At 41.5% G+C, this 20235-nt stretch overlaps 1 protein-coding gene across 5 annotated transcripts; it reads right to left on the bottom strand.

The window, feature by feature from the left end:
- Positions 1-623: 623 nt before the first annotated feature.
- On the bottom strand, positions 624-19754 carry LOC132342089 (prostaglandin F synthase 1-like). 5 transcript variants are annotated; one of them, XR_009496900.1, is made up of 10 exons: positions 19642-19754; positions 16419-16586; positions 16018-16134; positions 13911-13988; positions 13356-13478; positions 12459-12568; positions 11429-11594; positions 9486-9568; positions 6759-6877; positions 624-2201 (listed from the first exon to the last, which is right to left on the bottom strand). XR_009496900.1 is itself a non-coding variant. In XM_025000870.2 (10 exons), exons 1-9 carry the CDS (start codon positions 19723-19725, stop codon positions 8244-8246), a joined length of 948 nt encoding a protein of 315 aa, XP_024856638.1. In that variant the 5' UTR covers positions 19726-19754; the 3' UTR covers positions 6413-6877; positions 8220-8243. The 5 variants fall into 5 exon arrangements, 2 of the variants coding, with proteins under 2 accessions (XP_024856638.1, XP_024856636.1); XM_025000870.2 differs by lacking the exon at positions 624-2201 and adding an exon at positions 8220-8262 and having other exon boundaries at positions 6413-6877; XM_025000868.2 differs by lacking the exon at positions 624-2201 and having other exon boundaries at positions 6413-6877.
- Positions 19755-20235: the final 481 nt, after the last annotated feature.

Raw genomic sequence — 20235 nt, 5'->3', positions numbered from 1 at the left:
GGTAACCCTAGTATAATGACAAAGTCCTTACATGTGTGACCTGGGAGGGTTGTATTTGAAGAGAAGGTGGGGAGATACGATCATTAGATAAAAGATTCTAAGATGCTGTAGTCTGTCTTTGAAGATCTCAGTAGAGTCTACAAGATGAAGACAGAAGAGTTCTCTTGTTCAGTTTCTCCGTTGTGTCCAACTCTTTGCCTACCCCATGGACTGCAACACACTGCCGGGGTCCAGCCCCGGTGGATCCAGGGAATTTGAAGCGGGGACGGCGTCGGCGAGGATCAGGAAACAACTGCTTAATTAAACGTTAATTAAGGATATAAGGGTGGTTAATTAAGGATAGCTCAGTGAGAAAATTTAGTGAAGAAAAGAGGCTGAATAACTTGGTTTACGTGGAAAGCTAATAAAATTCCAAAATAAGGAATTTGCATCACCTACGTAGGCCGCAGGCATCCTCCAGTTCTCCCGAAGGAGAGGAGACACTAAGGCCTCCCCAGTCAGATCTTAGAAGCCCAGGCAAAATTAGTAGGCTTGACGAGCCTCCATGCCCCAGATGGAAATTCAGCCAGAAGGTGAGAGAAAGAACGACATGGGGAGACCAAGTTTTGGTGAACAAAAGGGCGCACTTTATTTTCCAAAGTAGTTTTATACCTTAAGTTGTGCATAGAGGATAATGGGGGAAGGGTAGAGTCATGCAAGGACAGCAGTCCTTGATCCTAATCGAAGCCAGGCTTTCAAACTTAACATATGCAAAAGTTTAGGTGATTTACATCATCTTCTGGCCAAGAGGCCTGTTAACATTTTAAGATCCTTTCTTCAGAAAACTTATTTTTCTCTAAAGGTGATTATTCTAAAGTCAGGCGCCACCCTCCAAAAGCATTAGATTAAGTTGCATTCCTATAGGGCAAAGGTGTGGTGGGCTATAATAAGAAAAGAATTAACTCAAGGGTCCAAGGTTACAAGCATTAAAGCTACTACTTACTTTTCTATACACCAATTATATCAATCAATATACACTGCCAGGGACACAGTAGGTAAGGGTTATGGAGACTTAGCAGCAAACATTGGCCCAACAAATGAAAAACCCTTCACCAATACAATTTCTAATCAATCTTTTAACTGCTCAAAGGAATCTGTATTTAAACAGTTTAGAACATCTCATGCCTCTCACAGTTGGGAGGCTCTGAAAATCACATGTGGCCGGAAAAACCTATTCAGACAGGCTAGAGGACTTCCAAAGGAATTTGTAGGTTCAAACACTCTTGTCACACCCAGGAACTTTATTAACTGGAGCTGTAAGTTAACTCTTTTTTCAGAGAGAGATGGTGGGGGACAGCCCCCCATAAAGTCAGAGGTGCAGGTGAGAGCACAAAGCAGAAAGTAGGCAGACTCTGGTTTTGGGGGTAGATGCTCGAGAATTTCCAGGGGGGACTCCTGAGGCTTGATCCCGCATTTGCGTATGCCGAGCCTCCTTCTTCATGACCTTTGCCACGGGCAGAGTTCCTTACGCTGGCTCCCGGCAACACACCAGGCTTCTCTGTCCTTCACTATCTCCCATGTCCATTGAGTCAGTGATGCCATGTAACCATCTCATCCTCTGTCCTCCCCTTCTCCTCTTGGCCTCAATCTTTCCCAGCATCAGGGTCTTTTTCAATGAGTTGGTTCTTCACATCAGGTGGCCAAAATATTGGCGTTTCAGCTTCAGCATCAGTCCTTCCAATTAATATTCAGGATTGATTTCCTTCAGGATTGACTGGTTTGAACTCCTGGCTGTCCAAGGGGCTCTCAAGAGTCTTCTCCAGAATCACAGTTTGAAAGTATCAATTCCTCAAGGCTGAGCCTTCTTTACAGTCCAACTCTCACATTCATATACGACTACTGGAAATGCCATAGCTTTGACCCTACAGATCTTTGTCAGCAAGGTGATGGCTCTGCTTTTAAACAGGTTATCTAGATTTGTCATAGTTTTTCTTCCAAGAAGCAAGCATCTTAATTTAATGGTTACAGTCACCATCTCCAGTGATTTTGGAGGCCAAGAAAATAAACTCTGTCACTGTTTCCCTTTTTTTCTTCATCTATTTGCTGTGAAGGGCTGGAACCAGATACCATGATCTTAATTTTTCAAATATTGAGATTTAAGTCCGTTATTTCTCTCTCCTCTTTCACCTCCATCAAGAGACTCTTTAGTTCCTCTTTGCTTTCTGCCATTAAAAGAAAGAAAGAAAGTGAAGTCGCTCAATCATGTCCGACACTTTGTGACCCCATAGACTGTAACCTACCATGCTCCTCCACCCATGGAATATTCCAGGCAAGAGTATTGCAGTGGCTTGCTGCCAGGGACCAGCCCCGGCTGATCCAGGGTATTCGAAGGAGAGACGGCGTAGGCGAGGATCAGGAAACAATTGCTTAATTAAACGTTAATTAAGGATATAAAGAGTAATAGAATGAGGATAGCTCAGTGAGGAAATTCAGTGTAGAAAAGAGGCTGAATAATTCAGCCAGAAGGTAAGAGAAAGAACGACATGGTGAGACCAAGTTTCGGTGAACAAGGCCCGCACTTTATTTTCCAAAGTAGTTTTTATACTTTAAGTTATGCATAGAGGATAATGGATATATTCTGGCCATCATGTGGTTAACTTCTCCACCTGGTGTTCTAAGATCTATAAGGCAACTCACAAGATATAGTTCAGAATATTATCTCTAGCCCTTGAGAAAGAGCAGAAGGGGTCCTTGATTATGCTTAATGACCACACGGTTATTATTTAGTCTCCTTTGACCCTTTTCCTTTGTGTCTACATTTCTCAATTCTCTGACTAAACTTATTCTTTGAAGTTTTCCACAAAGAGCAGGGAAAGGACATGGTACAGGGGCAAGGAACAAAGGATTCTTCTCATTTCACCACTTATCAGCAGAAAATTGGGTTAAAGATTTACTGAGCATTGCCCTGCCCACCAGAGAAATACTTTCCGCACAGGCAGTCCCTCCCATCAGGAAACTTGCATAAGCCTCTTATCCTTGTCCATCAGAGGGCAACACAGAAGAAGCAAGAATTTCAATCCTATGGCCTCCAGAATGAAAACTACAATCACAGAAAACTAAACAGTGTGATCACATGGATCACAACCTTGTGTAATTCATGTAACTATCAGTCATGCCATGCAGGGCCACCCAAGATGGACAAGTCATGATGGAGAGATCTGATGATGGAGAAGGAATGGTAAGCCACTTCAACATTCCTGCCTTGACACCCCCATGAACAGTATGAAAAGGCAAAAGTATATCATACTGAAGGATGAGACCCCCAGGTTGCTAGGTGTCCAATGTGCTACTAGAAAAGAGTGGAGAAATAGCTCTAAAAGGAATGAAGAGGCAGAGCCAAAGCAGAAACAACACCCAATTGTGGATGTGTCTAGTGGTGGAAGTAAAATCTGATGCTGTAAAGAATAATATTGCATAGGAACCTGGAATGTTAGGTCTCTGAAACCAGGTAAATTGGATGTGGTCCAACAGGAGATGGCAAGAGTAAACATGGATATTTTAGAAATCAGTGAACTAAAATGGACGGGAATGGCTGAAATTAATTCAGATGACCATTATATCTCCTACTGTGGGCAAGAATCCCTTAGAAGAAAGGGAGTAGCCCTTATAGTCAACAAAAGAGTCTGAAATGCAGTATACTAGGATACAGTCTCAAAGGTGACAGAATGATCTCAGTTCACTTCCATGGCAAACTATTCAACACCACCGTAATTCAAGTCCATGTCCCAAGCACAAAGGCCAGAGAAGCTGGAGTTGACTGGTTCTTTGAAGACCTAAGAGATCTTCTAAATCTAACATGAAAAAAAGATGTCCTTTTCATGAGGGGACTGGAATACAAAAGTAGAAAGTCAAGAAATACCTGAACTAACAGGCAAGTTTGGCCTTGGAGTACAAATGAAGCAGGGCAAAGGCTCACAGAATTTTGTCAAGAGAAGGCTCTGGTCTTGGCAAACACCCTCTTCCAACAACACAAGACTTGTTCTCTAGGAGTTGGAAAAGGCAACAAAATGGATTTCCCCCTACAACCTCCAGAAAAGAATGCAGGCCTGCTGGCACTTTAATTAGCCCATTGAACCAGATTTTGAATTTCTGACCTCAGGATATGTAAACTAATACATTGGTGTTGTTTCAAGGCACCAAGTGTTTGGTCATTTGGTGTAGCCACAGCAGTAACTAATACGGACATCGTTCAAATCAGCCCATCTCCGTCTGCGGCATCATAGGTTTTCCTCTCTCTGCTGGACTGTTCCTCTGACCTCAGAGGCTGGCGGTCCTCCTCAGGGTACCCCAACAGTGTACTTGTCCCTTAATTCCACTTTCTTCAGCAACTGGCCAGTTCCGTGGTCCTCATTACAGCTAAGTCTTTGAAAGCTGTGTTTACTCTGTTTCTCACTGATCCCTTAACACCACTTCTTGAACCCACTCTACTCAGAGTTTGCCTTCACCACTCTATCAAAGCTGCACTTGACCTTGCCAAGGTTAACTGCCAAATCCAATGGTCAGGTTCAGACTTCTCTTACTTGTCCCCTTGCAAGAATTGGATTCTTTTCTCTTCCAATCATTTACTTCACATGCCTACTAAGAACAGTCCCTCCTACCTCACTAGCCTCTTCTTCTCTGCCTCTCCTGCTGGTTCCTCCACATTTTTTTGTTTTTTTAAGAAAAAACTAACTTCTAAATGCTGGATTCTCATAGAGCTTGATGTCCCTGTCTACAATCCTCAAGTATACCGTATTATCTCTGATTTTCTAGTTTCATGGCTTTAAGTGGCAACTAAATATGACAAATATAAATATTTTACCTAGCCCTTTTCTCTAATAGACTTAATGTCCAACTATATGCATGCATCTTCACTTGGGTACCTAAAGGCATCTCAAAGATACATGTCTGTAATTGAACTTATAATCTTCCCACAAAAATGTGCCCCCCTACATTGTCTCCATCTGAGAAAATGGCATCTCCTTTTCCTATCCCTTAAGCACAAACGTTGGGAGTCAGCTTTGATTCCCCTCTTCCTTTCACTTTATGTCCAATGTATTAGACAATCTAGTTGATGCAGCCCTTAAAATGTATCCTTATTTTAACAACTTTGACTGCACTTACTGTTCCTTCTGTGGTCCAAGCAAACATCATCTCTCACCTAGATTGCTGTAGAGTCCTAAAAGAGGGCTCTTTTTTCTTTTTCTTCTCAAAATAGCAATAAGGGTAATTTTTTTTGAAGCGCATGTATTTATGCAACTACTCTGCTCAGAACCCAAAATATCATTCTCCGTTTCCCTCAGAGTAAAGTCCTTTCAAAACACCTTGTGACATAAATCCTATGGCGCCACTACTTCTCTGGCTTATCTTCAGCTTCTGTCTCTGCACCTCACTAAGCTTCACCCACATCAGCCAACTTTAGTTCAGTTCAGTGTCTCAGTCGTGTCCGACTCTTTGCAACCCCATGGACTGCAGCACACCAGGCTTCCCTATACATCACCGACTCCCTGAGTTTACTCAACTCATGTCCATTGAGGTGGTGATTCCATCCAACCATCTCATCCTCTGTCATCCTCTTCTCCTCTCACCTTCAATCTTCCCCAGCATCAGGGTCTTTTCAAATGAGTCAGTTCTTCACATCACGTGGCCAAAGTATTGGAGTTTCAGCTTCAGCATCAGTCCTTCCAATGAATATTATGGACTAATTTCCTTTAGGATTGACTGATTGGATTTCCTTGCAATTCAAGGGACTCTCGAGAGTCTTCCCCAACAACACAATTAAAAAGCATCAATCCTTCACTGCTCAGCTTTCTTTATAGTTCAACTCTCACATCCATACATGACTACTGGAAAAACCATAACTTTGACTAGATGGACCTTTGTTAGTAAAGTGATGTCAGCCAACTTGCTGTCCCTTAAATGTTACATAACACTTGTCCTTCTTGAACTTAGTATTTTCTGTTCCAGAGTAATGAATGGAGCCACTGTCTCTATGTTGCAAGGCTGTTTCTTCTACAAATGAAAAGTTGTGTGGGATGAAGGGTAGTTGGTGTCTCTGCCTAACGGATGTACAGAAATGAGAGAGATTGTGCAGAATTATCTCCTACAGGCACTTACATTTCTAACAGCTAAGTCCTCCTGATTTCATTCACAGTCTTATCCTCCAGTAGGCTATTGACTCAAGAATTTCTCATTTTAATTGATATTTATTGATAATACCATGTGTTACTAAAGAATATTCAATAAAGTTTTGCTGAATTAATGAGTGAATGACAACCAATGAATCAATGGCAAAATATATAAAAAGTCATCAAAATGCAAAGCATGGGCAAACAAATAAGAAATTAAATAAAAGAATAAGATATACTGCTTTATAGTAAGCAAAATATAACACTGGATTTTTAAGTCATATTTTTATTTTACCAAGATAATTATGCTAAGTTAAAAATAAGTAGAAAACTTGTAATTGAAAATCTTTTCCCTTTGTAAGTGAAAACACACACACACATTTCTACAGGAAAATCATAAGAAAAGCCACCAAATTTAAGTATTATTAAATGGGTTAATCACAGCTTGTCTTTGTTTTCTATCATTTCCTTTCAACTTTCCAAACTTTGTGTAATTTGCATTTTTTATCAATCACAAAAAAAGTTTTCTAACTTTGAAGCCTTTATTGTTTCATGAACTGCTTATTTTTTTAAAGGAAAGGCAAACTTTCAAACATTCAGACATTTAAGCACCTCCAACAAGTACAAAAATCCTCTTCATAGTCCTAGAAGCAAGTAATTCGCAAAGAACCGCAGTGAGAGCTGAGAGTCAATATTCTTCAGAAAATGGATAGCCGGGCTGACCAGCACCACTGAAAGAGAGGAGGAGGATTAACTTATTAAATCTGCCATGTTGTCAAAAAGTACTGTTCAATAGATGCAGTCAGGATATATTTGTCTAAATATACAAACGCGTCCCTCATTCTCCCCTGACAATTAAACAGGCAGGTGTCTGCTCCATGTGCACACGGCACCTGCACGTCCAGGCCCAACATTCACGTGTGATATTCACTCCACAGTGACAGGTGTTGGACTCAGGTTACAATTTATATGAGAGCACAAGACTTAGGGCTAACTATGGAGGTCCTTTCAAACACAGATAGAACTCTTCGGTCCCTAGTTGATGAAAAGGTGCACAGTGAACAAATTAGCTGCCTTTACCACACATTCATGGATAAGCAAATACTGAGCACTCCAAAAATACAGAGCACCTCCAGCAAGGAACTTGTCATCTATAGGAGGCTACCATGCGCACCTGAATAATCATACAGTTCAAAGTGGGATCATTACCTTTTTAATTTAGTCAAATATTGGTTATGCAGTAATCACTATTACTGCTTTTTTCATTTTTCCCATGTTTCTACTTTTCTTTCAGAATTTGTCTTTTTCAATTTAATTGACAAAAGAGTGAATTCTGAGCAATTTCAAGTACCAGGAGCCTGGTTCAGGTCATTACCTGAGCCCACAACAGAGTACAGAAATGTAACTATCCACCTTTTTTCAATTATTATGTTTTTTATCAGAAGCATGATAGCTGCTATAAAAACAGTAGGGAGAGTTTTGAAATCTTTCACTGGAAACAAAATCTTAGTTTCACCAATAATTGGTATTCCCTTCTCTCTAAACTCCCTTCCAACATCTCCCTGTATGATTAACCCTCTGTCCCTTCAATCCTGACATCTTCCTGCAGTAACTGGGCAGCTGGAATTCAATGTTAGTGACTAATTCAAAGTCAAGAGGGTAGGGGCTCCCCATGAGATGGACCCCTGATGGACAAATGCAACACTGGTGTGAGTCTTGACTCAAGAAACCTGAGAGACCCAGACAATCTTACCTGAGTGTGTCCTGCTAAGCAGTCACTCACTGGAGGGTCAGTTAAGCTCATGATCTACTTGTAATTCAGTTTTGTGAGAAAACAAGGATGAAGACATGGGAGTTGTAATAGAGAAGAAAGGGCAGTGAAGAGATTGATTTGTAGGAAGCAGATGGTGTCTTGGTGAAGAAATGTCCATTAGGGAGAATGTCCACCAGACACTTAGGGGACAGGGTGGGGCAGGCCCATGTGACATCATAGCACTGGTGGATGTTGGCCTTTCTAGGACCCTCGTCCATAAAAACATCTACAATACATTTTATAGTTGTGTTGGGGTTCACCTGATTGCAGGCTTCTGAGGTGGCTCAATGGTAAAGGATCCACCTGCAAAGTAGGAGACATGGGTTTGATCCCTGAGTCAGCAAGATCCCCTGAAGAAGGAAATGGCAACTCACTTTAGTATTCTTGCCTGGGAAATCCCAGGGACAGAGAAGCCTGGCAGGCTACAGTCCATGGGATACCAAGAGTTGGAAATGACTGAGTGACTAAATAACAACAACAAAACTTGAATGCAATTCATGATGGATTCATTATTATACAGTTATTATTAATATACTAATTTTCCACTGATGTAGAAAGAAATAGAGATCAAACATGTTCACAGGACCCTGAAAGAATACAAGGCTGCAGGTACTGTGCCCTCTGTGTTTCCTGGGTCACTCAGCCTTGAGAGGAGGTACACCAGGCACAGGGATTAGGGGCTGCTGCTGCTAAGTCACTTCAGTCGTGTCCGACTCTGTGTGACCCCATAGACCGCAGCCCACCTGGCTCCCCCAACCCTGGGATTCTCCAGGTAAGAACACTGGAGTGGGTTTCCATTTCCTTCTCCAATGCATGAAAGTGAAAAGTGAAAGTGAAGTCGCTCAGTCGTATCCGACTCTTAGCGACCCCATGGACTGCAGCCTACCAGGCTCCTCCATCCATGGGATTTTCCAGGCGAGAGTACTGGAGTGGGGTGCCATTGCCTTCACCACAGGGATCCGGGGCAAAAAGTAGTGAATTCACCACGACCTCAACTCAGTGATTTTATTGATGGGCTGGCCTGGGCCCCATCACATTTCTCTTGGTCAGAGAGAGAGCCCTAGAGGAAATCTCTGGTATGAGGTCTACAGGAACTCCCTGGTTTACTTCTACTCTAGAAATCAGCACTATTTTCCTAGACTTAAGTTTTTAAAAAGCTAAGCTCCCCTGCTGACCAGACTGCTACAGAAGGCAATGGCACCCCACTCCAGTACTCTTGCCTGGAAAATCCCATGGACAGAGGAGCCTGGTAGGCTGCAGTCCATGGGATCCCTAAGAGTCAGACACGACTGAGCAACTTCACTTTCACTTTTCACTTTCATGCATTGGAGAAGGAAATGGCAACCCACTCCAGTGTTCTTGCCTGGAGAATCCCAGGGACGGGGGAGCCTGGTGGGCTGCCGTGTATGGGGTCGCACAGAGTCGGACACGACTGAAGTGACTTAGCAGCAGCAGCAGCAAGCTCTCCTGCTGACCTGCCTCCTACAGAAAACAGTATTTGTGGGAAACATCGGCAAGTCACTTACACATGAAATTCGTAATATCTTATATTTCTGTTGAGGCCATCGACTGCTTTCATGTCTTCTGGAGTCAGTTCAAAGTCAAACACCTGGAAGAAAAGAAGAATCACATTGACCTCTCCCCTAAGGAACTGGCCTCCCCTTGGGGACTGGAGGACTTTCCAGCTGGATGCAGACAGAAAGAGGGGACAGGGAAGACGTGTCTGTCCTCAGTTTCCAGATGAATAAGCCTGGGACCTTCTGCTGAGTTCTAACCTATCCCTTCCCACAGCTTCTCCTTCTCTGTCCACTTCACAAACATTAGAGCACATCACTCGCTTATCTTTCTAAGTGAATCACTTGAGACAAAAAACAAGAAATCTGAAATAGTTTTTTTCCAAACACACTGCTTTTAGACACTCCTGACTTGATACCTGAACCTGAGCTGACATTAGACTGATTGCCTCTCCCCAACACACCCCAAGGGTGACAGCATTCGGCTGAAGCAATGTGGGAAGGAGGCTCCCCTGAGAAAGCCTGTTCAGGAATCTGATATCAAACTACTCATTATCTATGATTGAATCTAAAAAAACTCTATGTATATACCTTCCTAGAGAAAGTTATGAGAAATGTTTAAACATTAAGGAACAACAAATTATTAAAAATTCACATCATAACAATGAAATGGAAAGCTCAATTTTGTAAAGAAATTCATTTTCTCCGAAGTGATCTCTTGTTTCAATACAATATGAACCAAAGACTTAAACACATACTCTGTTGTGAAAGTTGGTATAGTGATACTAAATTTTAAATAAGAGAAGACCTAGTCAGAAGCAGTCAAGACATCCTTAAAATAGTAGAAAGTACCATACTGAAAAGCAAAACTTATTTTTTACTTTAGTAACACAGTACAGAAATCGTTAAATAGAAAAGAGTGGGCAGAAATGCACTTATGGACACTTGATATGTGGCAGAGTTGACAATGAAAATGTGGAAATGGACAGTTGTTTTTGTTATTCAGTCACTTAGTATCTCTGACTCTTTGTGACCCCAAAGGGAGAGGTTTTTTTCCTCCACTCACTGATTGAATCATATCACTGTACTGAAAAGAAGACTAGGTTAGTTGCCTTATTCTAGCCAATAAAAACTATACAGAGAAGTCTTCAGGCTCCTCTCACAAGAGCCACATCTACCTGCTAAAGCGGAACTCCCGAGCTGCTCAACACTGAACTGCAAATGCACAAAAGAGCCCAGCCTGGAGGACAACAGCTTAGCTGAGTGCAGTCTGATTATCAAACCACAGATTCAGAGATACATACATGAACTCTGCATTAAATCCTGAAACTGGGGAGAGTTTCCTGTACAGCTAAGGGCACAATAATGGTCCCCTACAAATAAATCAAAAGAGAAACAACCTAGCTAAAGTGGACAAAGTCATTAAGAGGAACTTCACAAAGACAGAAACTCAAAAAGATTAAATGTATGAAGATGAAAGCCTATTAGTATTCAGGGAAATACTAAATAAAACCACAATGCTTTGAAAGCTAAAGATTGCTGCCATAATTTTTGTGCCCCTAAATTCACATGTTATGGTGTTAAAAATGGAGCCTTTGACGGAGGAGTAGGTTATGATGGCAGAGCCCTCACAAATGAGTTTTCAAGAATATCATATTCATATAAGAGACTTGGGAGAGCTCTGTTTCCCCTCCAACATGTAAAGATACAAGGAGAAGCCTGTGACCTGGAGGAGAGCCCTCACCCAACCACACAGGTACCCTGATCTCAGATCTACAGCTTCACAACTGTGAGAAGCAAATTTAATTTTTTTTCACAGCCACTCAGCCTATAGTGTTTTCTTAGAGCAGTTCAAACAGTCTAAGAAAAATCACATGATGCAATTTTATCAATTGAAAACAGAGAAACTATGATATTTTCCTTAGGAACCCTCTGCCCACAGCCCTGCTCATCACCTGCATGTTCTCTTTGATCCACTTCTTGTTGTTGCCCTTGGCCAGAACCACAACCCCACGTTGTATCTGGTAGCGAAGGGCAACCAGAGCTGCCGTTTTCTTGTGCTTTTGGGCAATGGCAGAGAGAACCGGGTCCTCCAGGAGAACGGGATGGTTTGGGTTCACCCTGGAAGGAATTTCAGAAATGCTGCGGAGCTGAGACTATGCAGTTTCTAAAGAGGCTCCTCAAACAGACCAAGTAGGTCCACTCTAGACCAGTGCTTCCCAAAGTCTGATCCAGGGACCAGCAGCATCAGCATCACTTGGGATCTTATTAGAAATACAAATTCCATGGCTGAGCTGAAGACAAACTGAATCAGAACCTCTACTGAGTCACTTCCCATTCTGTGTTTACAGAGCTCTGCAGGGGATTCAGACGCATTATTGAGTTGAGACCTGAATGCCAAATTGTGGATTATTTTCTTTAATTCTCAGGGGTTGTTTTTCTTCTGCAATCAAGGACATACATAGAGAAACAGTAGGGAAAGCCCAGGAATTCTTTTTAAATTTCACTTTTTAAGGTATTGATAAAAATTGAGTAGTCTCAAAAATAAGAGACGTTTATTTCATCATTATTTTTTTAGGATGTTCACAGAAATGCTTCAAATTGAAATGTTTTCTATCATGATATACCGAGCAGTTACATATTGTCCAAATTTTAGATATAAGCTAAGTGAGGCTTGTAACATCTATTTTTACAAATGTGTTCATTAGTTAATAAGTAAATCATGACATCAGCCTGTGTCTCTGGTCTCAACTGGGGGATTATATATAGATTTCAACGCAGACATTTGTTATTGATGAGTCTACAAGCTAATACAATGTAGAAAAAATGTCTGGGTGATGGGAAGATAAAAGAGAAGGATTCATTTCATCCCACCCCTCTCTCCCCTCTCCCTATGAGAGTTATCTGAGTACTGTGTTATTTAAATTATTTCATCAAAAATTGAATTTCAGGGAAACTCCAGATGTCTTCATTAGGATTCAATACCATTCTTTTACTCGCTGGGATCCCAGAGCAGCATAGGCAACAAGAACAATTTCATGTGACTTGCAGAAATCCAACAGTTTGCTCTGGTTGAGATAAGGGTGACATTCCACCTGTAGAATGCCCAAAGAGAAGAGTGTCAGATTATATGCAAAGGCAATATTAATATGACAGAGAAAGATTAAAAGTTTTCAAAGGCTAAAGGGAAGACTAGAATATTAAATGAAAACGGGAAATGTCAACATTTACAGAGAAACAGAGAAAAGTGTATTTATACAGTTAATTTTATGATAGACATGGATGGGAGAACCAGTCCAATATTGAGTAATTGAAAGCTGTGCTCTACATTTGACTAGATGTTCCTGAGTAAATATTTCATAAAGTACTAGCATCACCTTGAGCCTTTAACGTCACCCTCTAACCTGGATGATTTTCATCACCTCCAACACATTTTTCTGAACTATGCTCCCTGTTTATGACTCATAAAGGCCGAGACAACTAGACCAAGAAATCAGACACCAGAACCCCACACAAACCCTTAAAATCCATCTCAGCTGTTTTGACTCTTTATTAATTTACTTCTGATTCCATGTTTTCATCATCTTCCTTCCTGTATGCAGTTCTCTTCAGGGCACTTTTCCCTCCATCTGCTTATCCTTTCATCTCAAGGAAATGCCTCCTTCCTCTAGTTCTGAGTTCTACCCACAGTTTAGAAGGAAGGCATCCACCTGTAGAGATACTGCTACAGATTCTACTCACAACATCCAGAGAGGCTCTGCTCTCTAGAATCCTCTGTCCCACAAAGGTCAGATGAATAGGAGGAGAGGAAAGACAGACATCTGGCTCCAGTGCAAGAAGGAGGTTGTGAAGAGCAGGACGGAGAGGAGCTGAGCTGCTCACCTGGTTGCAGACGGGCTTGTACTTGAGCCCCAGCTTGTTCAGGATCTTCTCCAGCTGCTTGTGGTTGAAGTTGGACACCCCAATGGACTTGGTCAGCCCTGCATCCTTACACTTCTCCAGGGCCTGGGAGGGAAAGGTGGTGAACAGTCATGAACAGTCTCTTGGAATGGGCAATAGGATAAGAATAAATGCTGAAAAACATCAGTAATCACACTCATCCATCAAGAATTACCCTTGACTATCAAGCAGAAAAACTGGGAAGAAGGTCATGATATAAAAAGAAAAACTACTGCTTCTGCCTTAGAAAAATTTCATGTGAAGATATATCACATGGAAGGGAAAAGATACCTGTCTACACTGTCCCAAATTCTCCTCCTCCATTTCTCTCTGTGAACATTTCAGCAATGGTTTCCTCCACACAACCCCAGCATCCGTGCCCTTAGATTCATGAACTGCTGACTCTAATGGTCCAGAGCCCATTCTCATAGGTAGAAGAAATGAAGGAGGCTCCCCCTCTTCTGGCTCCTCCACTGGTTCTCTCCTCCCTGGACTCACCTCCCACGTGCGACAGAAATCCACTGAGTCAAATATCAGTTTTCCATTTTCATCTTTGCGGGATAATTCCTCCCCTGGCTGGAATAGAAGCAGTCATTTTAGACATGTCACAAAATAATTTCTCTGCATTTAGCCAGGCTGCCAAGCACCAGGGTTTAAACCTCCATCAGGTAGGTTTACAAATTTCTAAATATTAATATTTGCAAAGTGATTTGCATATATGTAGTTGTCAAGAATACCTTTAGGAAGGAGGCTTATTCCAATCTTTTACACTCAATATATGTTGTAATAAATACAATTTTTCTAGGTCCTAAAAGGGACTCAGATATGCAGATGACACCACCCTTATGGCAGAAAGTGAAGAGGAACTAAAAAGCCTCTTGATGAAAGTGAAAGAGGAGAGTGAAAAAGTTGGCTTAAAGCTCAACATTCAGAAAACGAAGATCATGGCATCCGGTCCCAGCACTTCATGGGAAATAGATGGGGAAACAGTGGAAACAGTGTCAGACTTTATTTTTCTGGGCTCCAAAATCACTACAGATGGTGACTGCAGCCATGAAATTAAAAGACGCTTACTCCTTGGAAGGAAAGTTATGACCAACCTAGATAGCATATTGAAAAGCAGAGACATTACTTTGCCAACAAAGGTCCGTCTAGTCAAGGCTATGGTTTTTCCTGTGGTCATGTATGGATGTGAGAGTTGGACTGTGAAGAAGGCTGAGCACCAAAGAATTGATGCTTTTGAACTGTGGTATTGGAGAAGACTCTTGAGAGCCCCTTGGACTGCAAGGAGATCCAACCAGTCCATACTAAAGGAGATCAGTCCTGGGTGTTCTTTGGAAGGAATGATGCTAAAGCTGAAACTCTAGTACTTTGGCCACCTCATGCAAAGAGTTGACTCATTGGAAAAGACTCTGATGCTGGGAGGGATTGGGGGCAAGAGGAGAAGGGGAAAACAGAGGATGAGATGGCTGGATGGCATCACAAACTCAATGGACGTGAGTCTCAGTGAACTCCGGGAGTTGGTGATGGACAGGGAGGCCTGGCGTGCTGCGATTCATGGGGTCGCAAAGAGTCGGACATGACTGAGCGACTGATCTGATCTGAAAAGGGACTCACAGTGACTTCTCTGAATTTTGTCTGCTCCTTGTACTTGCCTATTTTGAAATGCCTTTTGGGGCTGGAAATGGCAGTAAGTTACATGACATAATTTCCAGAGTAAAAACTGCCGTCTTCATATGGCTAGATATCAGACTTTCTTTCCCCTCTGAGCATCAGGTGCCCTAGGGCAGGCATGGGAACCAGCAAGGCTATCTTCAGGTGGATATGGAATGTGGACAATCCACACATGCTCTCAAATATTCATGACCATGAGCCTCAAACCGCCCCAAGGTCATATTTGCCTCCAATGGAAAATGTTCAGTAAAAAATAAACTAAATCATGAGTAGTGTCCTGATAAGGGATAGAAGAAAGGGGACATTTCTGAACACTGCTGCAAATCCTCAAAACTCTCTGTGTCTGGGACTTGCCATCTACATAGTCCACTAAGCGATTTTGCATTAGATGGCTTGAGTTTATTTCCGTAACTTGAAATCAACAGTTCTAAGTAAACCACCATTCTTAATGGCTAAGTGCAGTCTACAAACCTTATCATGAAGACAGGCAAGAGTGTAGGCAATGTCCCCCAACTTCCTATACAGTTAAGAGATTTGACTCACCCAGAGGAAGCACCACCAAATCTGCTCAACTTGAAAGAGTAAAAGACAAGATTAACTCATCATGTCCAATGTAAGGCAGTGTCATGCTCACCACAGCTGCACCAAACTCTTGGTTCATGAAATCCCCAGACACTCAGGAGTCATAACAAGGACTGAGTGCAGAACTGGCTGATTTCTATTTCCTTTAACTTTTCAGGCAGAGCCTCAGATTATTAACTCCTTTCAAAAAACTCAGTAAAAAAAATCACAAAGGATTATTTGGGGGATTCTACTCTAGTGTAATCATCCTTTCAATGTACTAAGGAAAATCTTTATTCAGCTATCCATGCAAGTTGATACACATTCTAACACAAGATATAACATTGATGTGATCACACAAATTTCTAACCTTCAGAGCCATCGGATAATGCATAATATAGAGATCGACATAGTCCAGTTGAAGATTTTTCAGTGACTTTTCCAAGGCTGGTCGGACCAACTCTGGTCGAAGGGAAGTTAACCAAAGCTGTAGAGGTTAAAGAATGAAAGTTGCATTAATAATACATGAGGTAATTTTTTTTTTTTTTTTTTTTTTTGAGGCTTGTGGGATATTACTTCCCCTACCAAGGATGGAATCCCGGCTCATGTGGCAGTACAGCACCAAGCACACTGAACCACCAGGGAACTCTAACACTTTGGGAATATACCAGTAAGCATAGTTCCCCAAACAACTCCACCAAAGGATCCTATTATGTAATTGTCATCTGGGCACAATCACTAGCACACGTGCACACACACAACACACATTACCTTTGAAGTGCAGAATATGTCTTCTCTCTTCACAGTGCCATCTGCAATCTTGCTTTGAATGGCCTGGCCAATCTCCTCTTCATTTTGGTAAGCATGAGCACAGTCAATATGGCGGAACCCAACCTCTATAGCGAATGGGGTGAATTCCAGAGCTTCCTTCTTAGCAACCTACATAACCAACAAAGGTAGAAGTTGAATATCCACATAAGATATTGCTAGACACAAGCTTTGATCTTCCCAAGAATCAACTTTTTTCCGTGTCCTTGGTTAGTTATGTATGTATAGTGATGAACCCCTGACAGTTTCCCTTAATATTCCTAATAAGTAATTAAATTAACACTACCCAGGAACCCTTCAACTTCAGGTGATCAGTGGCTGATTGCTGGTATCATAGGATGGCAAAACCACCTTTAGGTTCAGTGATTTGATGAAAGAACTCAAAGGACTCAACAAAATGTTGTAGTCATGAATATGATTTATAATGTGAGGTATTTGAAGCAAAATGAGCAAAGTTACAAGGTACCTGGTAAAAGTATCAAGAACCAAGGTGAAAGCTTCTGAGACTTCTATCTACTAGTGAAGCCACACAGAATGCACCCAAAAAAAAAAAAAAACAGTATCTTTTCAAGGTGTACAATGTGATGTTCTCATATAAGTTATTCTTATTATTCACTTGCTGTGAATAATGTCTGACTCTTTGTAACCCTGTGGACAGCAGCACTTCAGATTTCTCTGTTCTTCACCATCTCCCAGAGTTTGCTCAAACTCATGTCCATCAAGAGACTGATGCTATCAAACCATCTCATCCTCTGTCCCCTCCTCCTCTTGCTCTAAATCTTTCCAAGAATCAGGGTGTTTTGCCATGGGTTGTCACTAGCATCAAGTAGCCAAAATATTGGAGCTTCAGCTTTAGCATCAGTCATTCCAAGGAATATTCAGGGTTGATTTCCTCAAGGATTGACTAGTTTGATCTTCTGGCTGTCCAAGAGACTCTCAAGAGTCTTCTCCAACACCACAGTTCAAATGCATCAATTCTTTGGTGCACAGCCTTCTTTATGGTCCAGTACTTACATCCATACACAAACATGACTACTGAAAAAACCATAGCTTTGACAATATGGACCTTTGTGGGCAAAGTAATGTCTCTGCTTTTTAATACGCTGTCCAAGTTTGTTATAGCTATTCTTCCAAGGAGCAAGTGTCTTTTAATTTCCTGGCTACACACCATTAACAGTAGTTTTGGAGACAACAAAAAAAGAGTCTGTCACTGTTTCCATTGTTTCCCCATCTATTTGCCATAAAGTTATGGGACAGGATGCCATGATCATAGTTTTTCAAATGTAAGCCAGGTTTTTCACTCTCCACTTTCACCTTCATCAAGAGGCTGTTTAATTCCTCTACACTTTCTGCCATTATGGTGGTGTTATTTGCATATCTGAGGTTACTGATATTTCTCACGGCAATCTTGATTCCAGCTTGAGCTTCATCCAGCCTGGCATTTCTGGGATTGTACTGGGAAGTACAATGGGATTGTACTTACCCATATAAGTTTCCATTCTTATTAATTACCACAAGCAAGCTAGTTAACACCATCACCTCACATAGCTACCTTTTAGAAGTGCTTGTAAGAAGATATAGATCTGGTCTCTACAAAATCTCAAAATATAGCCCATTATTTTTAACTATAGTCAACTTGCTGTACATCAGGTCTCCAGAATTATGCCTCTTATAACAGAAGGTTGTACCCTTGACCAACATCTTTCCATTTTTCCCAGGCTTGTCACCAGCTTCTGCTCACCATACCTCTACTCTCTCTTCTATGAGTACCACTATTTTAGATTCCACTTACAAGGATATTATGCAGTATTTGTCTTTCTATTTCTGGCTTACTTCACTTAGCTTAATGTTTTCCCAGTTCTTCTGTGTGATTGCAAATGGGTTAACTTTGTCTTCAATGCTCAATAATATTCCATTTCTTTTAATGTGTTTCAGAATCTTTCCCATTTCAAGGAGGTAGATAATTGGTGTAACAGACTCCTGCTGGGTCTAGTTCTGGTTTTTCTTAAATGCACATCCCCAAATGCACAGCCCATTTGGGGATGGGCTTCCCTGGTGTCTCAGACAGTATAAAATCTGCCTGCAATGCAGGAGACCTGGGTTCGATCCCTGGGATAGGAAGATCCCCTGGAGAAGGGAAAGGTTACCCACTCCAGTATTCTGGCCTGGAGAATTCCATGGACTGTATTGTCCATGGGATCACAAAGAGTCAGACACGACTGAGTGATGTTCACCTTCAGGGATGTACCTGGGAATGAGCCCATGATGTTCAGTAACAGCCCTGTCCCTTTCCTCCCCTCAACCCAATGTGCTCAACGAAGTAAACAAGTTCTGTCGTCTATCTGCAAAGTGTCTCTTAATAATTTTTCCATTTTATAAATTAGAATAGTAAGCCTCAAAGTATAAGTCCAGTCCCTTGTCACATCTATTCTAAAGACAAGATAGACAGCAAACTTTCTGGCTTGCAGTCTAGAGACTTGTCCACTAACCCCTCTTATGACCAAGCACTGCAGACCATACTTTAATAAAAACACATTACAAAACCCCAGGATACATTACAAAACCTGGCCTGTAAGATTGTATCTTATCCCCTCAAGTGATACTAAGGTTCCCATCAGAAGAAGTTTCCAAGCAGAAACAGAGCACAAGGCAAAACGCAGCTGGAGTGCTTCTTGCCTGGCACCAAGCAGGTATCCCACAGTAGAAAAGCAATTCTCTCCCATTAGTTTTCAGTCACCTCATCTTCAGGATCTTCCACCTCAAATACTTCTCTGGGTCATGTATTATTGGAAGCAGGAAAGAGCTCTTGAACTAATAAAACATACAGAGAAATCTTGTAACTGCAGTCACCCACAAAGGAAAGCAGCTGACAGTCAGTGATCTTGACAGCCGAGTCTCACCTCTTCTGCCAAGCTGGGAAAGAGACAGAAACTGGAGGGGAACCCAGACCCAGAGTAATCTACAGGTGAGCACAGTTTCATACCCTGATGCAGAGTGAAGACTGAATGTTCTCTCCTCTTTCATAGGGCATGGTTCTGGCCTGGTAAGTGGAACAATGTGATCCTCCCAGAGTCACACAGGAGCTCAGTGCTTGACAACCCAAGTCCTTTTCACTCATGTTACATCCACTACTACTTATATCTCGACCTACAACTGCTACTGTTACCTCTGGAGGTGCATAGGTTCCAAATCCCAGGACAGGAATGAAGTGGCCGTCATTAAGTTTCACTCTCTGGCTTTTGGGATCCATTGCCTATTTCTCCTTGGAGTAAGCAGACTGATGTTTTTCTTCTTCCTTCACAGGTTAGGAATAACAGGAAGGTAACATCCCAGCTGCACCATCCAATGTTAGCAGATATATTGTAGGAGGAGCATGATTAAACCAGTTCCCATTGAGTAAGAACAGGATTGAAATCAGTTAGCTTGTTTGCTTTTTTTTTTAGCAGTAAAACACTTATATAATGATGATATGTGCTGAATAATTATTGACCATATTTTAGACTAGAAACTTCCACAAGAGCAATATTTTTTATTTTTCTATTACAAAGCCAATCTCGATCAAACATCAGTTGAAACAACGGTCTTACAGTACAAACACACACGCATACACAAATCACACAATCTAAAAGTGTTTAATAAGCATTTTTGAAAATGTTACCCTTTAATAAAGAATCAAAACTTCAAATAAATATAAATTTGCCTTTTTACACTTTCCACCAGCAAAATTATTATGCTTTACAGACCTGACTGGTGAAATCCT

This window comes from Bos taurus, chromosome 13 (assembly GCF_002263795.3).
Source record: "Bos taurus isolate L1 Dominette 01449 registration number 42190680 breed Hereford chromosome 13, ARS-UCD2.0, whole genome shotgun sequence".
Classification (NCBI taxonomy): domain Eukaryota; kingdom Metazoa; phylum Chordata; class Mammalia; order Artiodactyla; family Bovidae; genus Bos; species Bos taurus.
Note: the sequence above shows the minus strand (reverse complement) of the source record. Positions and strands in the feature narration are given on the sequence as shown.

Coding starts and splice junctions, on each gene's coding strand:
- LOC132342089 (XM_025000868.2), bottom strand. CDS start 19,725: ATGGATCCCAAAAGCCAGAGAGTGAAACTTAATGACGGCCACTTCATT. Junction 16,135..16,418: donor ACATATTCTGCACTTCAAAG/GTAATGTGTGTT, acceptor TAACCTCTACAG/CTTTGGTTAACTTCCCTTCG. Junction 9,569..11,428: donor GGATCAAAGAGAACATGCAG/GTGATGAGCAGG, acceptor CTTTTCTTCCAG/GTGTTTGACTTTGAACTGAC.